The sequence below is a fragment of the Sciurus carolinensis genome, chromosome 2, assembly GCF_902686445.1.
Source record: "Sciurus carolinensis chromosome 2, mSciCar1.2, whole genome shotgun sequence".
Taxonomy (NCBI): Eukaryota; Metazoa; Chordata; class Mammalia; order Rodentia; family Sciuridae; genus Sciurus; species Sciurus carolinensis.
The window spans coordinates 76637617-76658566 of NC_062214.1; the positions used below are offsets into that span (position 1 = coordinate 76637617).

At 38.9% G+C, this 20950-nt stretch overlaps 1 protein-coding gene across 1 annotated transcript in view; it reads right to left on the reverse strand.

Moving 5' to 3' along the window:
- Positions 1–20950, reverse strand: part of Herc2 (HECT and RLD domain containing E3 ubiquitin protein ligase 2) — a 207278-nt gene that overhangs the window by 26630 nt on the left and 159698 nt on the right. The window contains 14 exon segments of the mRNA XM_047538401.1: positions 103–317; positions 4358–4556; positions 4654–4769; positions 5161–5168; positions 5171–5315; positions 5709–5834; positions 6702–6820; positions 6907–7065; positions 7522–7653; positions 9097–9204; positions 13559–13712; positions 16400–16591; positions 19462–19602; positions 20147–20333. Of these exon segments, the coding sequence (XP_047394357.1) occupies positions 103–317; positions 4358–4556; positions 4654–4769; positions 5161–5168; positions 5171–5315; positions 5709–5834; positions 6702–6820; positions 6907–7065; positions 7522–7653; positions 9097–9204; positions 13559–13712; positions 16400–16591; positions 19462–19602; positions 20147–20333 (2001 nt within the window).

Here is a 20950-nt window from a genome sequence, read left to right on the forward strand (position 1 = left end):
AGATGGTTGTAATGTTGTTTTGAAAAACAAAGTGCTAATATCCTGTGCCAGCACTGGAACAAAGGAAAACCTAACATTGAAAATGATGTTTTCACATAATACCTTCTGTTGCCATGTCCCAACTTTCCATCTTCTGCCTCACCCCAAGAGTAAACTTCTCCCTCTGAAGAGAGGGCAAGGCAGTGTTTTCCTCCTGAGTTCACAGCCACCTTCTTTATAAACACATGCTGAATGGACTCCAGCAATGTTGGGGTAGACACCGACTCTGTCCCTCCAATCCCTAGTCTGCCACCAGCACCATAGCCAGTGGCATACAGCTAAGAAAACAAAAAGAAATAGCAACATTAGATTTCACTTAAATATCCCTAGATTTTAAAATTAACAAAACCTAATCATGTTCTAACCATTTTTCCCACAAAGTAATAAAATTTCTAAAACTTTTAGTTACAGATGGACATAATATCTTTATTTTTTTTTAATATTTTGTTTTAGTTGTAGGTACACACAATACCTTTATTTCATTTTTTTTTTTTTTTTTTTGGGTGCTGGGGATTGAACCCAGGGCCTTGTGCTTACAAGGCAAGCACTCTACTGACTGAGCTATCTCCCCAGCCCCCCTTTATTTCATTTTTATGTGGTGCTGAGGATCTCACAGACACTAGGCAAGCGCTCTACCACTGAGTCACAACCCCAGCACCCAGAGTATTAAATTTACATTTAAAAAACACACACACACAATATCTAATAAACTCTATCAAAGCTCTAACAATGAAAAAAAAAAAAAACTTGACTATCAGAAATCACAAATTCAAAAAATCTATTTTGAAAATAAGCTCTTCTCCATGGAAACTTTTCCATTTTTATAAAGAATATTAGCTATAATTAATACTAAGAAAAAACAAAAAAAAAGGGTTTAATTATCTACTATATGCCAATCTCTGAAAAATAAACCCATTGAAACATCTCATAGAAAAACTATAAATGTAACATATCATCAAGACAGCATAAAAATCACACAAGAGGGGCTGAGGTTGTGGCTCAGAGGTAGAGCCCTTGCCTAGCACATGTGAGGCACTAGGTTTGATTCTCAGCACCACATAATAAATAAATAAATAAACAAACAAATAAATAAATAAATATCACACAAGAAAAAATAATATTTTTTTACTCTAAATTAATAATAACTGTTTTGGGACACAAAATATCTTTATCACTAATTAGGGAGAAAAAAGATCAGATTGACATTTCCAAATGCATGACAAACATCCCTCCTATTATGTATTTACATGGTGTTTCATCCTGAGGCTCCACAGGGTTGCTCCCTCAGTGTGACCACCAATGAGAAGTAAGATGAGAACGACAAAGAAAGCTGCCTTTCTTAGCAATAAATGAAAGGTGAAGAATCTCCCCTGAGAATTTATACCCACAAAAAACAGTCCTCAAGTTGATTTTTTGTTCTAAATTTATACTACTTATGGACTAAAATCCTTAGTAAAAAATTTAAATTTAAAATGGATTAAGTTGTTAATGTCCCAAGTTTATAAATTCTCTTTGGATTCATTATTTCAAATTATGCCTCAAAGAATTTCTGAATAAAATATACTAAGGAAAATTATAAAGCTCATAGTTTTTTTTTAAAATTACATCATATAAAAAAGGAAAGAAGGCACCAAGATTGACAGCCAGCAGAAGAACAATAGTTTTATACTATGTTTAAAGAGATAAAAGTTTCAAAAATATGCCCAAGGACTAAGAGGATAAAAAATAACCCAAAGCAAACCTTCTAGAAACTATGTATTAAAAAGCAAATTACATAGAGGGGAAGAGAAATTAGATCAAGTTAAAGAAATTATCCAGCATATGACAGAGAAAGAAAAAGAGGAAAGGAGCAGCAAATGATATAAAGGAAATACCTTCTCATTGTAACAGCCATCACTTTGAGGTAGAGACCATACAGAAAATATAGGAGAAGCAATATTTGAAAAAAGTAACTGGAAATTTAACAAAATTGTTGAGAGATGTCCCCTCCCTGCTTCAATCCCTTACCTCCTAATCTCCTCCCCAGTCCACCACCCCCCCCAAAAAAAAACACCATACACAAAACAAAAAATGGGAAAAGAAAGAGAAATTGATATCTAAATATACCACAATAAAACTGCACATTACCAAATAAAGATCTTAAATGAAGCCACAGACAAAAGATTTATTATCTTAATTTCTGTAAAAGTTAGGCTGACTGTTGACATCCCATTAGTAACAATGAAAGTCAAACACAGAAGAATAAAACCTTTAATGTGCTAACAAAATTATCAACTAAAAATTTTATACTCCAAAACAGGAGTTGACAAATTATGGTCCACAGACCCTGTTTTTGTAAACAAGGTTTTACAGGATCACATTGTGCCCACTTACCTTGGAAAACAGGAAGAAAAAAAATTTTTTTAAATACACAAAAACAATCAGAGAATTAATCGACTACAAACTAATTAAAGGAAACTGAAAATATTCTCATTAAGTAGAAGAAAAGCAACTATGAGATCTGAGAGACAAGGAATGGTGGTGAGCAAAGACCTGTGTCATAAAAAGCATGTTCTATGTAAAAAAACAGTAACAATGTCTAGGGGAGAGGGAAATCAGAACCAATACAAAGCAACGAGTCAGTATTTATCCTGTTTGGGTGGTATGAAATACTGTTTAAATTTGGTGATAAATAACCAGGAACATCATGTACAACCACAAGAATGAGAAGTTATACTCCATTAATGTATAATATGTCAAAATACATTCCATTGTCATGTATAACTAAAAAGAACAAATAAAAAACTTTTTAAAATAAATAAACAATCAGGAAACACTAAAAGGCAAAGAATTTTCCAGAAAACAAATAAAAATGGAATATATTTCAAGCTTTCTGAAGCTACTCCCATTCCTGTGGCAGCAATCTGCCTCTGACAGAGTTCCCAATGGTCCCAGCTTCCAGATATGCATGCCCTGTGTGTTCTCCTTGAATGTGGGCTGGACCTAGACAAGTTCTTTTGAGTGGAATTAGGCAAGAATGATGAAGCATCACTTCTGTGATTTGGTTACACTGGACTGGAACTTCCATCTTGATATTAGTCTCTTTCTTGCTAATGCTTTCTCCTGCACTCTCCCTTGTTCATTGATGAAGCTGGTTACCACACTGGGAGCTACTTTTACAGCATATGGCACAGACCTGAGTGACAGTGACTCTCCCAACTGCTCATGAAGGACTGAGGCCTCAGCCCAACAGTCCACAAGAAACTGAATCCCTCCTTGTACAACCTTAAAATGACTACAGCCTGGTCAGAGATTCTAGGCTGGGGGAACCAAGCTATGCCACATCTACAGTCTTAGCCCAGAAAAGTGAGATGATAAATGTGTATTTTTGTAAGTTAAACAGATAACTGATATAATACCAAAGCTAGACAAGGAGTGTGTAAGACAGGAACACTAGTCCTCACCCAGTAACATGAACCTCCCAAGAATCTTAAACAAAATATTCACAAACACAAACTGAAAATATACAAACAAATGTTCTGATCAAACTGAGTTTATCCAGAGAATGTAAGTTTAACATAAGAAAACTCATTAATCAAATTCACTCTATTAATTCACTGAAGGAAAAAAAAATCTATAAAAGGACTTTTTTTAATGTAGAAAGAATGTTTGACAAAATCAAGATACATTCATGAACAGAGACAGAAGGGAGTTTTCTTAATTGACAAATTGTGAAATATCCCATCACACTGCTTTAAAAACATGCCTGACATTATACTCCAATTCCCAACCAGGAGGACTAGCTCCCTTTTTCCACCCAAAAGGAAAAAAATAAACAAAAGTGGGGTAAACTAGCAAGTAACAAACAACATTCATTTATGGACTATGGCTTTCTAAAAAGAAAATACAAAAAAAAAAAAAAAAAAAACCAAAAAACCCAAATTTTGAGACACAGTAGAAAGAAAAGAATAAAGTCACTAGATACATAGTATGTTAACATCAACCATTTCTACATATTAGCTGCAACAGAGTTTGACTTTTTTAAAAGATAACAAGTACAATAGCAAACAAGAAAGGAATATATCAAATAAATTATATGAAAAAAATTGTACTTTGTATATGTGATATAATTCAAAATTTAAAAATTAAAAAGCTACAGAATACATCTAAAGATAATATTTAGAACTATAGCTACTTCTAAGTAATTGCTTTATGGCACTACTATACAGATTGAGACAGTATTTCAATATAAATCCTGAGATATACAAGAATTAATAACACACCTACACATAACTGTCTCAGACTTAATGACAGTATGACACGAAAAAGACATCTTTACCTTTCCATCAGCTGTCACTGCAAAAAGTGTCTGTTCTCCTCCAATTAACTGCACTGGTCTGAGAGTTGCAAGAGCTTCACAAGGAGTAGGAACTTTAACCTTTGCACCTTCAATGCCCCCAAGCTGCCCCCTATGATTATGTCCCCATCCATAAATAGTTCCACTGCCACCAGCAGAAAGAGTCCAGTCATCTGGCCGCCTGCAACAAACATTAAAAGAACATTTGACATAGGAAAAGAATTTCAAATGAAACTCTTTCTCTTGCACATAACATTATTTGTTTCTGATATAATAACCTGTTCATCCACTGTACAAGTTGTTCATCTTGCTCTCTTTTAAAAATGTCGTGGCTCTCATGGAGAATGTCCATGTTTTCACTGTCTGCCATTAACTCACGAATTTTCTTAGCCACCTAGACAACATTATTATGAGAGTATGAATTAAACACTTATCCAAAGAATAAAACAAATAAATATTAAGAAGACAAGAGGAATTGCTGCCCAGAAATATGAAGGAATGCCAATGTTAACACCGTGATTTTATACTTAATAAATAAAATCGATAGGATTACATCAAGTCTAAACTACCAAAACTGTCTGGGCAGTAACATTACATCTTTAGTTTACTAAAAATAACTTTTAATTGAAATTCACAGTGTCAGTTTACTAATAATCATCTATGAGTGTCTTTTCTTTATGGTATGTCTTGTCAAGAGAAATTTTTGTGTGTGTCTCTTTTCACGCTCTAAATTTTTTAAAAAAATGCTTTTGCATTACAAAGTGATTGCAAATAATGTGCAATACCTCATCCAGAACAAACGGGGCAATGGTGTTCTTTTGTCCAGGGCCACAGCAACACGGGAGGCCATGCAGTATCTTCGGAACCAAGCCCATTTGTGTGTCTCAGCACAGCAAGGGAGAGTGTCTAGTTCCAGGTCACAAGCAAGAGCCACCAGGACCTGGAGCCACCAAAATTTAAACAAACAAAAAAGCACAAGGATGCTTAAAAATACAGCTAACATTCTAGTTGAGTAACACAATTTGCTAGTAAGAAGATTGTGACCAGCCACCTCCCAAGGTATCTGAGGACTTTTGAGGAGCTCCTTATTACTTCATCAGTGATGTAGTTATTCCTAAGAGTTCTTAGAAATGCACCTTAAACACAGGGACCTCAGATCCTACAAATGCTTCAATACCCCTGGCCTACATTAACAAGAGGACCCATGCATCTCAAACATGCTAATATTTAGACAATGGGTTAAGATATAATTATTTCTTGAGATGTTTTCATATTCAACTTCAGGCTTCAAAGAGGCCTAAAACATAGTACTCTACCATCACTATACTATTACCTTAAAGAATGGGCTGTGAAGCAGCTGTTTTCCACCTCTCACAATAGGATCTTCGTATTCAAACTGCCTTTGCAAAGCTTCTGGGAGGCCTTTCACCAAAGCAGCAAGAGCACTGCCAGTAAAACTCTTAAAAATAATAAAATGAATCCAAAATTTGCAGGAATCCAAACACAGAGGAGCTATCAGTTTGTTTTGTTCCTATAAATCAAAGGTTTCATTATGCTGGTGCTATTCCTCTTTAAAAAATGCTTATCTGGACAGGTGCTATAGTGCACACCTGTAATCCCAGCAGCGTGGGAGGCTGAGACAGGAAGATCACAAGTTCAAAGCCAGTCTCAGCAACTTAGCAAGGTCCTAAGTGACTCAGCAAGACCCTGTCTCTAAATATTTTTTTAAAGGCAGGGGATATGGCTAAGTGGTTAAGCACCCCTGGATTCAACCCCTGGTACCAAAAAAAAAAAAAAAAAAAAAAAAAAATTGTGCACAAGGTCCTAGGTTCAATCTCCAGCACCACACACACAAACATATACACACCTAGACCATAAATGCTGAAGTAAGCAAAAAGCTGAAAGGATTTTATTGTAATGTAAACATTACAATAAAAAGGGGAGTGTGAACATTCATCTCAGAATGTTTGGCGCCAGTCTCAATACAGCTATTCCTGGAGAACTATCCCTCTCTGGCGTGCAGAATGTGCCTGTGCCCTTGCATGACTACATCAATGTGAACTCTCCCATGCAGCACAATAAAGGAGAAGTGGTCAATCAGATTCACTTGTTAGGTCCAAACACAGTACCAGCACACACAGCTGCTAACACATCGATTTTTTAACAAACCAAAGTCCAGCAACATAAGGAAAAGTCTGGATGTGGAGAAGGCCTCCTTATGCTCAGATGAAATTTCCCAACTCATCTCAACAATTTAAACAATTTAAGTGACATTTTATTCCCAAAGGATCACATGTCTAGAAACCAATACTACAAAGCTCCATACCAAGGCTCTGGTTTCCCCATCATTTTCTCCAAGCAGCCTATTTATGTTAATTGACTGCCCAAATTCTGTTGTAAGCAGTTTCCTCAATCTTTGAAGGGCCCACATTCTGTGGCTGGCAGCTGAAATGAGCAAATAAGAAACATAAGGAACTTGATCATTTTCTTCCAAACAGTAAGACAGACATGACTATGAAGATTCCATTTACCTAAGGCACTCAACTGTGCACATGCCGCCAATGAGGCTGCAAGGCGAGGAACAATGCTTCTGTTAGAGGTGAGATTAAGCCGGAAATCCAGGAGACAGGTCACCAAGTCCATGGACGGACAGGAGAGGACACAGCGATCAGAGAGGAGGTCCTTGGGGCCTGTGAAGGAGCACTGTCAATGTTCCCATGTGTGATAAGGCTGGGAGCACCCCGTAAGAAGACACCAACAAAATCAACAAATCCGGCTAACAGGGTGGCCCCACCCACATGGAACACATCAGTGAAAAGTGTGCTGGCAACACCACTGTCTAGGTTACATGCACTGTGCCCTTTTCATGTTAACTGTAAATCAACAGCTTTGAAGAAATGTAACAAGCAGCAACTACTTTCCACATGGAGTGAAGATGGAGTACCAGTACCATGGTAGCAGGATGGCTAACATGGCTCTCTGGGGCTGATCCTTGCCTCAGTGGGAACTTTGACAGCACTTGCTCCCAACACAGCAGGAGAAGGCAGACCCTAAGTTGCTAAATGAAAAATGTGTATGGTTCCACATTGCCTGGGTAACAATCGCAGCTGGTCACCAAACCCTGATGGCCACAGCAGCTCCCTTACCTGCAGCTGGCATGATGGGATAGACTGTGAAGCGCCAACCCCATCCATTCACAGACCCATCGCTGATAAACTTCCACTTCAGCTCATCCCCTGGGATGCGCAGCTCACTGGACCAGTCAGACCACTCTCGGCCTGGTAAAGAAAAGCACACTCTGGGATTAGGTTCACTCCAACATCCAGTCAACAAAAATTCCTTGAATACAAAGTAAAATCATTCACACCAGGTTAGAACCTCCTACCCAATCTTTTTCAAGTTTAAGTTCACAGTAACACCACTCTTGGTGAATGGCATTTTAATTCATCTGCCCTTCCCCTGAACTAAAATATTGAAGAGACTGTGAGGGCAGGCAGACACTCTCCTGACATAAGTTACCACCCAAAGGGGAAACGATCACACACATGACTAGGATACAACGTGAGAGGCCTGCGGGGCCAGCCAACATATGCCCAGGTCAGGGTTGTAGGCATATTTTCTGAGGAACATCAGATAGGATAGCGGGTAGCCAAACAACATGAGAAAGAACCTATCTTCCCACAAAGGGTTCATATGTAGAGTTCAGCAAGGCCAGGAAAAGGTCACCCACAAAGGAGAAGCAGAGTAGCCTAGACAGCCAAAGGCCCAGGGTGCTACCAATGACAGCATGTGTGATAGCATCTCAGAAAAGATGGTCCTATAACCTTGTGTTATAGGACCATCTGGCAACAGCATGGAAATATCCTGCCACACTTTCTGTTGGAAGCAGAGACACATCACATCTAACAACAGTACCAAGAACTGTGCTGACAGACATTTGTCAAAGTGTCAGAAAAACTCATGCTCATCATGAATATACACTTCATCCAAAGCTTTCCACCAGGGATTTAAGTAACATTATGTGAGTAAAGTTTTACTGGGACACAGCCCAACCACTCACTGACATATAGTGTGCGAGCACTTAGGACAAACCACATGTGGACCACAAAGCCTCAAATGTTTACCACCTCGTCTTTTACAGGGAAAATTTGCAACCTCTTATTCAAGGTGAAGGATGAAGAGGTCTGAAAAGACACACATACAAACTCCATACCAACAATTTTAAATGTGGGATCAATAGCTCCCACTCAAGTGCACAGAGCATAGCAGCAGAACAGATAGGACAGCACATGATGCCACCTATCTACCCCTGTATCCAGCACTCCACAAACTAAGTCCTCACAGAAATCAGTAAAAAACCAGATTCCTTTAAAAGCTCTGTAGAATGCCAACCTGGACTGCCACAGGCCTGCACTCTTATACTTCTTTGGCACTTTCTCCAACTGTCTAGATGAGGCTGGCTGTGACCCAACAAGGGCCAGTTCTCATGCTGGTCACTCAATAACCCTCTGCCCCATCAATGGCACCTACCACAAGGCTAATTATTTATTTAAAGTACTGGGAAGAGAAAAATAAAACCTACTATATTTCACAGCTGAACAGCTCATTTTGCCTTCTTCAAGCTCCCACATGAAACAGTATTTTGTCCTACAAAGGTTAATGGTTCCCTTTACAGAGGCACAGGCAAGCTGACTGTGCCCTACTCAACCTCCCTTCCTCACCTGATCGCACAGAAACAATCCTGTTGACACCATCCATGACTGTGAGAGGGTCATGGCGCCTTTCTGTGGAGCACTGCCGGTCAAATTCCACCCTGAGTCCTTCTGCACCTGGAGGACAAGTGAGCAGAAAATAGTGACCACTCCCAGGCAGCAAAGTGACAGTGCACTGAGCAGAAAGAGTGAAGCTAAAGTTTATTTAAGGGTTAACAAAGAACTGGCCTCTAAATCAAGAACTTGACCACATTTATGCCTATGAACTGAAAGACCAGAAAACACTTCCACATGGCCAATTTGTTTTGTGTTCTCATTTCAGGGTAAACTTTTATCCTACAACCCTAACAGTTAGAATAAGCTTTATTGCAAATTATGAAATGGAAGGAGGGGTACAATAGTCTGGATCTCAAATGTGCCACAAAAGCCCACATTAAAGGCTTAGTTCCCACGGTGGTGCTACTGGGAGGCACTACTGGAAGGCAGTGTAATCTTTGAGAGGAGGAGCCTTATGTGAAGTCTTTAGATCACTGGGGGTGTGACCCTACAAGGAATTTTGGGACTATTGCCTTCCTGTGTCTCTTTTTGCTTCCAAGTCATGAGGTTAAAAGTTAGGATTCACCATGTGCATCTGCTAGGATGCACTGCTTTGCCACAGTCCCAAGGCAAAGAGTCAACTAATCATGGACTACAACCTTCTAGACTGTGATCCAAAATAAACCCTTCTCTCTATAAATTGATTAACTTGGGTATTTTGTTTTAGGGAAGGAAAGCTTACTCTTACTATCATAGGTGAGTTTGTGAAAACCCTTGATTTGTGGTCAAGTATGACAGGAGTTGTGGGTAACCTAGAGACCCACTATATGGGACTGATGTCTGAAGAAGGAGCTGTTTGTAAGACTCAGTCATTAATCTTCGGCTGCTCTGGACAGTGTCAAAATTAAATTCAACTGTGGAACTCCCCAGTTGGTGCCCACAGAGAACTTGATAATTAATTGGTGTGAAAGTCCATGTATCTGGTGCCAAAAGTGCTGAGAAGAGGAATAAGAGTTTCCCTTTGGGCTGAAATGTTCTATGGTCCAGCAAAGGACAAGTAAGAAAGACCTGAAAAGGCCTGAGAGGAAAAGAAGGAGGGAGGAAGGAGTGACCTCATGCAGGGTTTGCATCTCATTTTAGGTTATAAGGATGTACTGGTGGGCTTTACCCAGAGGAACAATAAGCTATGACTGATTTTAAAATAATGTCTCTGGATGCTGAATTGGGGGAACACAGGAGGTGGGGAATAGAGGCAAGACAAGTGGTCTTTTTGCTTTTTAAAATTTCTAACTTTCATAAGTTAGAAGTTAAAAGTTAAAAAAAAAAAAGGTTTTCTGAATGCCACCTAATTCTAAATGTTGAGGAAAACAAATTACACATAAAAACAAGCAAGATAAAAGTATTAAAGCCAGCCAGGCATGGTGGCACATGCCTATAATCCCAACAACTTAGAAGGCTGAGGCAGAAGGATCCTAAGTTCAAAGTCAGCCTTGGCAAGTTAGTGAGACTCAGCTGCAAAATAAAAATAAAAAGGGCTGGGGATGTAGCTCAGTGGTAAAGCACCCCAGGTTCAATCTCTAGTACCAAAAAATAAAAAAGTATTAAAGCCAAACCAATACAAAGTTACTGTTAGAAAAAAGCAATAAGGACCGGAGTAACACTCCTACAAAAGCAGACCAAAAAGATGTGCCACACAAAACCCACCAAAACTACGATCTATCATCTCAAAACTAGTGAAAAGAAAGTAGAAAATGATACAGGATAGGAAAGAACATCATAAATAAGAATCAAGAAAACCAAAAAATTAAACGACAAAACTCAGAATTATAACTCAAATTATTTTTTTTTCCAAAATGCAGACTAAACTAGAAAGGGCCTAAGATCCCATAAGAACAACAGAAAATGCCTTGAGATAAGAGAAGGAAGAAAAAAATTTAAAAGAGGCGAAAAACATTCAGAGAGGAAGCAATTAATCTAAAAGGCATCCAATATATGGATAACTGCTACATTCCCTGGAAAAGAGAACTAAGCAAGGCTATAAAACTCTATAAACTATACTCCTAGAAAATGAAATTGAAAAAGATCTGGAACTACACAGTAAAAGAACACACTCCTTACCTGAGAATATCATCTAGTATGAACAACATGAACATATATATTCTAATAAAATTACTGAAAAATAAAATCACATGATTAGGGAAAAATTAATTATCCATATGATACTTTCACAGAGAAAGAATATGTGATCCTAGGATTTAAGATGCAGAAAAGCAACCTTTCAAGTAGGGCACAAACTCTCATAGATAAGGCTGACTTTAGGGACTACAGGGAAATTTACTAGAGTGTACTCAGGAAGATATCACAGTATCTAAAGAGACAGACAAAAGCATGAGCAGAGAGAAACAGTAAAACTAAGAATACCTGAACATTAAGCGAAAGAAAATATGGTATGTAAGAGCTATTATGCTCTGGTAGGTATAATTATGTTGATAAATTTGGAAGAATGAAGACTGCATGACAAAAAACTTAATTTTTTAGTAATCATATTGATGTTGGCAGTTCTGACTCAGAATTATATTAAGTAAGCTGAGTGGGACATGAGGGATGAAACAAATGAAAAATTATGAAATATTCTATCATCTATATTGGAACCAGGATTTGGTATGGAAAAAAAGATACAGATGCAGATGTGACAAAACAGATGGAAGTAGCAGTCTTGTCCTTTTGAAGTGGAATTTAAAGTATTGATGTGAACACACAAAAAAAGTCAATTTGTCCACCCACCCAAGTATTCAGCCTATCTCTGCCCACTGAAAAGGTCTAGAAATAATAGTAACACAGTAGCAATGAATCTCCCAGTATCAAGCAGTGATTTTTTATTTTTTGTAGTACTGAAGATTAAACCCAGGGGCACTCTATCATGGAGCTATGTCCCCAGATAACCCACCCTGCCCTGCTTTTTTTTTTTTTTTTTTTTTTGGTGGGGGGAGACACAGGGCCTTCCTAAGTTGCTGAGACTGGCCTCAACCCTCTGCAATCCTCCTGCCTCAGCCTCCCAAATCACTGGGATCACAGGCATGCACCACCATGCCTGGCCAAGTCACATCTTGAAACACCATCATTTACTAAGAGAAACCAGGCAGATTCCAGGTAGAGGGCAGGCCCTATGAGACAAGCCTAGAACCCCTGGTCATACATACCATACTGCACAGAAACTAGCAAAGACCACCAGAACCATTTCAGGAGCTAAACTGAAGAGGTTGTCACTGTCTAAAGACAGGATAATTTGAGCTTCAATAGAGAAAATAATCACATAATCACAATGGATGAAAATCATGTTTCGATCCATGGATTCATAATGATGGATGGATGAATGCAAGAAAGGAAGGAAGGAAAGAAGGGAGGGAGGGGAGAAGGAAGGAAAAAAATCACAACTGGTCACCTTGGAAGAACGATAGGGAACTGGTACATACTCCAGAAAACTGATAAACAGAAGGAAAGAATCAAGCTTCTATCCTTGCCTTTTTATGCAGACAGTATCCCTAGGGAGTCAACTAAAGGATGAGGAGAAACATCTCTTTTAAAAGTATTGCAGCTAATAAATGAGAAAGAAATTATCCAATTACAATAATACTGTTTTGCAATGCCAATGGATCAATGGTCTCCCATGATGAGCATCAGGTGCTGCTGACATTACAAAGAGAGATGTGCACCACAGGTGCTTCCTGAGGCTGCATCACAACCAGCAAAGGGCTCTTGTCAAAGGGCTGAACTAATGGGACTTCTGAATCAGGCACGAACTTGAAGAAAGGTAGGATGGAGGAACACGATGAACTGCAACAGGAGTGTGCCAGCAGCAGATCCAGGTCAAGGGGAAGCCTAGTGGGTCAAAGGCCCAAAAGTCTCAATAGGTGAACTGTCAAAAAAAGAAGACAAAACAAAAAGAAAGAAAAGGGAGAGGAAAGGAGAAGGGGGAAGGGAGGGGAGGGAAGGGGTGGGGAGGGGAAAGGAAGAAAAGAGAAGGGAAGGGGAAGGGGGAAGGGGGAAGGGGGAAGGGAAGGGAAGGGAAAAAGATGTACACACTTGGGTGACAGAAGCTGTCCAGTAGTGCAAGTGCGATGGCTCAACATCAGAATGGCACCGGTTCAGGAGCATAGAGGAGTGCACCTCAAGTTGGCACAGTTCACTATATCTTGGTCACAAAGGTATCCACCCGACTACCATAAGCTAAACATTTACTTTGCATGGCTTTCTGTATCATGTTTTGCTTGGCAAAAGGACGTGTCTTTGTGGGTTTGCTTGTTTGTTTGAAAAGGAGAGGGGAGTACAAAGCAATTCTATTATTTTCTAAAAAACTACCTAAGTGACGGAAGAATGAAGCTATTCTAAAGACAGGGAGCCCAGCAACCCCTCCCCAGGGGTTGGTCTCAAATACCTGGTATCTTCACTGTGCCGCTGGTGGAAGTGTCATCAGTATAGGGATGGCTGCTTTCCACCACTACAGGCTGCGAGGAAAGCCGGCCACTCTGCGAGTCTGTGGCTACATCCTCCAATTCAGTGACACAGAGCTCCAACAACATATCTGCCACCTGGGAAGAGAGCAGGAAATGAGAGGCTGAATGGCTTTAGTCCTGGGTCAATGCTACCCCTGTTCATCCTGCTCTGAATATTTCCACAAAGACAGGATGAGAGTGGAGGACTTGGAGTTTGAGAAAATAAGTTCAAATTAAAGTTTGGTTTCCTCACATATAAAATCAAAACAGCAAAGAATTTGCAAAGTGCTATGTTACTTTCAGAGACAATCTATACAAAAGTAGCTGGAAGTATCACACTCAGGGTGAGGGGCACTTTATCGCATGCCGACTGATAAAAACACCTGTAATGAAAGTATCAAGGGAAAAACCAGAATGTAGATGAAAATGACCAATATCCTAGAAAGCCCTGGGAGTCAAGGGGCAGGGGGCAGGGGCAGGAATCAAAAACAACAGAGTTACCCAGGTCTAGTCATGGCTGACAGAGCATCGCAAACAAGGAGGACTACAAGTGTGAATAAGATTGAGGAATTTCTCTTGACCAAGGACAACAAATGTTGGGCCCCCTATCATGTTGTCTCTATAATTCATAATATCTTTATTTTATTTTTAAATTTAGTGCTGATTCACACCATTTAAGTGATTAAGCAGTGATTACAAATTACTTGACTGACATTTTTAAGAACAAATCAGAATGTGTTATAATAAGCAATAATATATTACCACCAAAATTTTCAACTCAAAAAAACATAAGTCCTCTCTATACACTGTCTACTATACATTTCAGGAATAGGATTATTCATTTTATCCTCATATTCAGAGAATGTTTAGTTTACTAAACAGTTATATTAGTAACAAACTAATATTATTGTCATTTAGGCATGTTATTTTCAATTCAAATGTCCTTTTTTTTTTGAGTCCTACATATTAGGTCAGGGCAGAACATACAAGTAGCCATCTTGCCACTACAAGGATAGATTGAAGATAAACATATTCTTATGGAACCTGAATGAGTTGCTTGAACAGATGTTGGCATCAAATGCCTATATATATGCAAAATCGATGAGGGACTTGGACTTTAGAATCTTCCTATGCAAAGCCCATCAGACCCCACCAAAGGGAGGCCACTAATTTATCAGGAGGGGGTAACACACATGTGGTAGCTATAGTTCTGGTGTTAGGGACCTCAGGGTTTTAACCTCATCTCTCCTAACACAAAGTTAGTATCCTTAAACCCATAAAAACCTCCTGGAGCCTCAGTTTTCTCATCTGTATGTAAAGGAAAGACTCTTTGTACTGATAAAATGCACCAAAATCACACATGGTAGAAATCTGTATGGCAAATGTTGGGCAGTATTTTAAACCAAACTTCTCATGCACATTCTTCCTCTCATAAATGCAATAAATTTGTGGGGGGGGAAATCATACTCTGCGTATGGCAATTTACCTTGATTTAATCTTTTAGAATTATGTAATTTGTCTTAAAAAACTAGAAAGAAGAATCTATTATTCAGAAATTTTTCCTGAATAATAGATTAAGAAATATCAAGTACTTAAAATGTCCACTGCACCATCTACTCAACTGTACTTAAGTACTTTATCATTTTGGTGGTAGTGATATGGGGCCTAGAAAAACACAGGTGAAATATGCAACTAGGAACACTGTACCAGGCCCCTGGCACAGCCAGTTCTGAAAAGACAAAGCAAGGCTACTGATAAATGGGAGAGTCCTCAAGAGAGCTCCAGAACTTCAAGACTCATCAATCCTACTTCTAAACATGCAGATATTGACTTTAAATTCATCTAGACCAATTGACTAGTCACAGGGGCTTATTCAAATTTAAAATTAAACTTAAATAAAATTAAAGTTTTAGTTCCTCAGGTACACTAGCTACATTGCAAGAGTTCGATAGCTACACGTGTCTGGTGGCCACAGTCCTGCATAGCGCAGATACAGAATACTTCCACAATGACAGAAAATACAGTCATACTGGACCCAGTGTCACGAATATTAAAACAGTCAAACTATTGTGATATTAGAAAAGTTATTTCAAAGAAGCAAATAACAAAATCAGAAAAATAAAAGTCAGTAAGTAGACCCAAACATATACAGTAAATACTCTAAAAGAGTGTGATAAGAGTAGTTTTCAAATCACTGGGGAAAAGGTGGATTAAATAATGTTAGAGCAACTAGTTTGCCATCTAGGAAAAAATAAAGCTGAATCATTATGCCTTACATCAAGATCAATCCCAGGAGGCTAAAAACTGTAAGCATAATAAATGAAACCATACAGATGATCAGAAGAAAACAGGACAATTTCTTTAAAACAAAGTCATATAAGTATCTTTTTTCCAGGTTAATACAAAAAAATGGGGGTGGGGTGTGAAAAGCCTGGCAAATTTGATTCCTTAAAAATTAGAACTTCTGCATGGCAAAAAAATATCTAAATAATCTCAAAAGGCAAACTGGGGGTAAACTGCAAAACTTATTTAAAGGATTTATTTAACAAACTCTACAAATGAGTAAGAACAAGATGTAAGCCAGTTATAAAACAGGTAAAAGATGGCACTGGGGGAATAATGGATTTCATATTTTAAAAAAGGGCTTCTAAACTGATGTCTACTAGGATGAATCCAGCACAAGATCAAGCATGAAGAACAGTGGTGTGCCCCTGCAGAAGAGGCTGGCCTGCATGGAGAAGAGAGATGGAGCAGGCAGTCCCCAACATTTCCCCGTTTCTCACCTGTGGGTAGGCAGTGCCCATGCCAGACAGCACAGCTGAAAGTACATCCCGCCCCCTGTCCCCTGCTCGGCTGCACACTGATAGCTTGAGCAGGTCCACCACCACGCGGGTGTCATCTGCAATCAGAAGACTGGTGAACTCATCCAAGGATTGAGGTTCCGGGCCTGATGTTTTATTTTGGCTTTCAACATCCTAAATTAAATGACATTCAACAATTAAAATGAGAAATGATATTCAGTAGATTCACCAGTTTACCTGTGAACTGAAAGGACATTTGACCATCAGTAAGAAGAGGCATGAAAAACCAAATTAATTAAGAAATGCCAGGTCCTTAATATATTCATCATGCCATGTACTAGGTTTTCAAGACTGACTGTTTTACGATATTACCAATACCATCTGTCAAAGAGAAATACCTTAAACTATAGAGAAATGGCAGCTTACTACTGTGTCACAGGTAAACATTATAAGAGGAGACCTGGAATGAACTTGCATCATATGAAACCTATCCCTTACCCATCAGATATGCTTGGTGATCTTCTATCACTAATTTTACTCTATAACTTTATGTATTTTATCTTGAACCTCTCCATAATGCTTTCCTAGACTCTTCTCCATGTAACACATTATTCACAATCTCTTGCTCCTTGGATTCTTTGGAAAAGATAATATGTAAAAGTTTTCTCATTTTTACTATTTCTTTTTTATTTGCCTCTCCTACTATAACAGCTTAAACACACTGCATCTGTGATAATTCACCTTTTCTCCTTTTTAGCAGAGTAAAGGAACACACTTGTTGGCTGTGAGCTATTTCCCCAGCATCACTGCCCTATTCCCACCATGTGAGGTACCTCACCCAGGTCAGCTGCCCCACCTGGTTTGTCTAGTGTACAAGAGCTTCCTGGAGCTTAAGTCCTAGGGCTAGGATTATGGAATGGGGCAAGGAGCCATCAAAGCTGGGACATCTATAGCTTCTGGCCCTGGAGTGGGAACTGCTATGACCTTGTGTAGAACAAGATAGGAACCAGTCCTTTAGGCTTCCCAGTTAGAGTCAGGCTCACCTAGAAAGAGCAAGTCAGATAAATGTCCCTTCTCTCCTGCTCCCTGAACCTCAAGAAATGCAGTACAATTCTTTTCAGAAACAGAAAAAAAGCCAGAGGAGCACAGCCCTACATGAAGAACCCTAAGGGGAATGTGATGCACCCTGGACACTATGGGCTGGGACAAGATTCTTCCTTTACAGAGTGAACCTCTGCATGGAGATCCAGGGAAAGGAAGTGAAACCCATTAGAAATGATGAAATTCTCTCTGAAGAACAGCAAAAGCCTCCAGTAGGATATATTAATTATATATAATATCTTCAGTCTTAAAATTGAAATATACCTTTTTTCTTCTTGGGTGGGAATGTTTAAAAAAAAAAAAAACATAAAATATGCCTAGAGGAATTGATTAAAAAGGCAAAGTACCAGAAGCATATCCTTAAACATGAATCATAGCCCAATACTAAAACAAAAATTACCACAATTTATGAGACACATCAAAATGAAAACAATAAGAATTTAGAGGTATAACCTCGACAACACCTATATCTCCAAAATAAATTTGCAATAAAAAAAGTAACATCCTTCTGCCTAAAGCAAAAATTTTGCCTTCTTTAAAGCAATTTCTGCATTAAACCCTCATTCCAGGAGAACTTCTTGGAGGACAGTTGATTCCTAAAATGTAGCATCAATCACCTCAATCTTAATTTCCAAAGCTTCTGGTCCTCTAAAAAAGAACCATACCTCCTTAGAGCAATGGCCAATTCCAGGGCAGGGGCAGAGTCGGTACAAGATGAGTATGGAGTCTGGCACAGTGGCGTATGCCTGTAATCCCAAGGCTCAGGAGGCAGAGGCAGGAGGATCAGCAAATTCAAAGCCAGCCTCAGCAACTTAGCAGGGCCCTAAGCAACTCACCAAAAACTGTCTCTAAATAAAATATATTAGAAAAAAGGACTGGGGATGTTGCTCAGTGGTTAAGCTCCCCTGGGTTCAATCTCTTGCACCCACCTCTTAAAAAAAAAGTGCAAAAAAGTTCAAAGGATTATAGGGACACCTCAGAATGACAAATAAACCATCCCGAAAGGGACCCATGGCCAGCCTGGGACAAATGATAATAGCAACAAATATCAATATTTAAATAAAATAGGAATCCACAATTCTATACCAATATAATAGGTAGGTGGGTAGATGATAGAAGATAGACAATAAGAAGGTAAAACTCTCCCTTACAGAAGAATAGTAATAATCATATCCTATAAGAAATGAGAAATTTGAGGGCTGGGGTTGTAGCTCAGTGGATGAGTGCTTTGCCTAGCACATGTGAGGCCCTGGGTTTGATCCTCAGCACCACAAGAAAATAAATAAATAAAATAAAGGTATCATGTCCATCTACAACTAAAAAAATTTATTTAAAAAAAGAAATGAAAAATTTGAAAAATGACAACCACCATAGTAATTAATAATGGATTCAGTTAGGATCATTAATGCATTCCAAACTACTAGTGGGTAAAATATGAAGAGGAAAGATATTTAGAGTCTCAAAGTATCTCCTCAGAAGTACTTAAGAATACACTAACTTTAACTGGAAAAACCCTTAGCTCACCAGAGATGCAGTAAATCCACAATGCAACGCTGCATCATTCCTGTGGTGGTTCTGTCAAAATGAAGGACTTTAGAACTGTCCTGTATTGAAGATTGACAAGACAGTACAAAATTGTAGGCTGGGTGCTAACCTAGGAAGACACTATTGGAACAATGAGCAACAGCTGAATGAGTTTGTGGATTAGAAAACCTGGGTCATTCTTGAGGTCCTGACACTCAAGAAACATACACAGAAGCAGTAGGGAATGGCAGGCCTTGTGTCCTAGAATTCCCATAAATGGTTCAAAACAGCAAGCAACTTGAGAACCTACAGGAATGGTACATGGGGTGTTCCATGTTTTATCTCTAAACATTATTTCTGTGACTCTTGTGTATATTTAAGATTATTTCACATTAAAAAGTTAAAGATTGCCTTCTGACCTCTTTGGTTTTAGTCATGGTTTCTGCAATGATGCTGGCAGCTCCTGGGTCATCTGTCACTGGGATAAATGGCCTAGAAGAGGCTGGGGGAGCAGATGGGGTCACTGCAGAGGGAGTCACGGCATCCTCAGAAGAGACAATCTAAATGGAAAATATACCAGATAGAAAGTTTAAGTGGAAAAGCTCAGCAACATCAGTCTTCTATGAGAGTCCAAAAATGCCTTATTAAAAGTTACTGGGGGCCATTGGGAATGGTGCACATTTTACAAAGGCCATACACTGTTTATACCACACATCAGCTACCATCCCCCAGTGGGCCTGGAGTAGACCTCCAAAGTCAATCACACTCATACTTCCAGGAAAACCTATTAATATTCATAGCAGGTCATATGAATCAGACTAAAATGAACTCACCTCTCTTCATGATTTTATTTTCCATAATCAAGTTACAAGACTTTTAAGGTTTCAAAGCTGTATTTAATGACTTTTTTAAAAAGAAAAAACTATTTGCATTTCAACACTAGGAAAGCTCCTTCAAATGGCGTATTTTTTCTAATTCAAGATCAAAACCAAAGTATTAGGCACAAAAACAACAAAAATTAAGTGACAAAATGATAGATTTTCCTAGACACAAAGACACTAACTTTTCTCTTTAATCTAATATTGCTTTCAGATTCACATTTACCTCTCTTTTTTCTTGCCATGGATTTGGACTCAGTCTGTCTTCAATGTCAATAGCCAGCATGCATTCCTCTCCATTCATGGGACTAGTCATGGCAGAGGCATCCGAAGTGGGCGCTGAGGAGGAGAAGGAGGGACACTCCACTGGTGCAATCATGCCAGCCGGCATCAGGGCCCCGACCACTGCATCCCTGTCAGAACAGAAAGTCAGGCCTGCAGTGAGGTGCCTGCCACATGTGACAGGATGAACAAAGTAGAATGATCGCTCCCTGAAACATGTCCTTGTTTTTATAGGATATATGTAAAAGAGTTTCAGAAAAACATCATTAGTAGGTACCCATTGTCTATAAGCTAAAATATTTACATCCGATGTTTTTTATAGTCATGCACCACAAAACGACCTTTCAGTCAATGAGGAACTGCATACATGACAGTGATCTAATAGGACTGTATTGCGTGGTAATGTCCTAGCCAGCTTAATGTGCATAACTATATCCCTTGTGATATTAACAAAATGAAGTTCTCAGACTATATCTCTACTGTTAAGCATGTGACTGTACTTTAATAACTATGGTAAGGATAAGTAAAAGACTTCCTAATGTAAAAACCAGACCAGAATAAGCTTCTGGCTCACCCTGAGAAACCCTGTTGGTTTGCTGTTAGAGCCTGCAGGCTGGATAATTGAATGTCAACAATATTTGTTTTTACTGAAAGCCTGCCACACACCAGGCAGCAAGGACTAAATGTCCTCTCAATGACTGGAAGAAGCTTTGTTCTAAAGCTCGAGTTCCTAAATAAGTGCACCTTT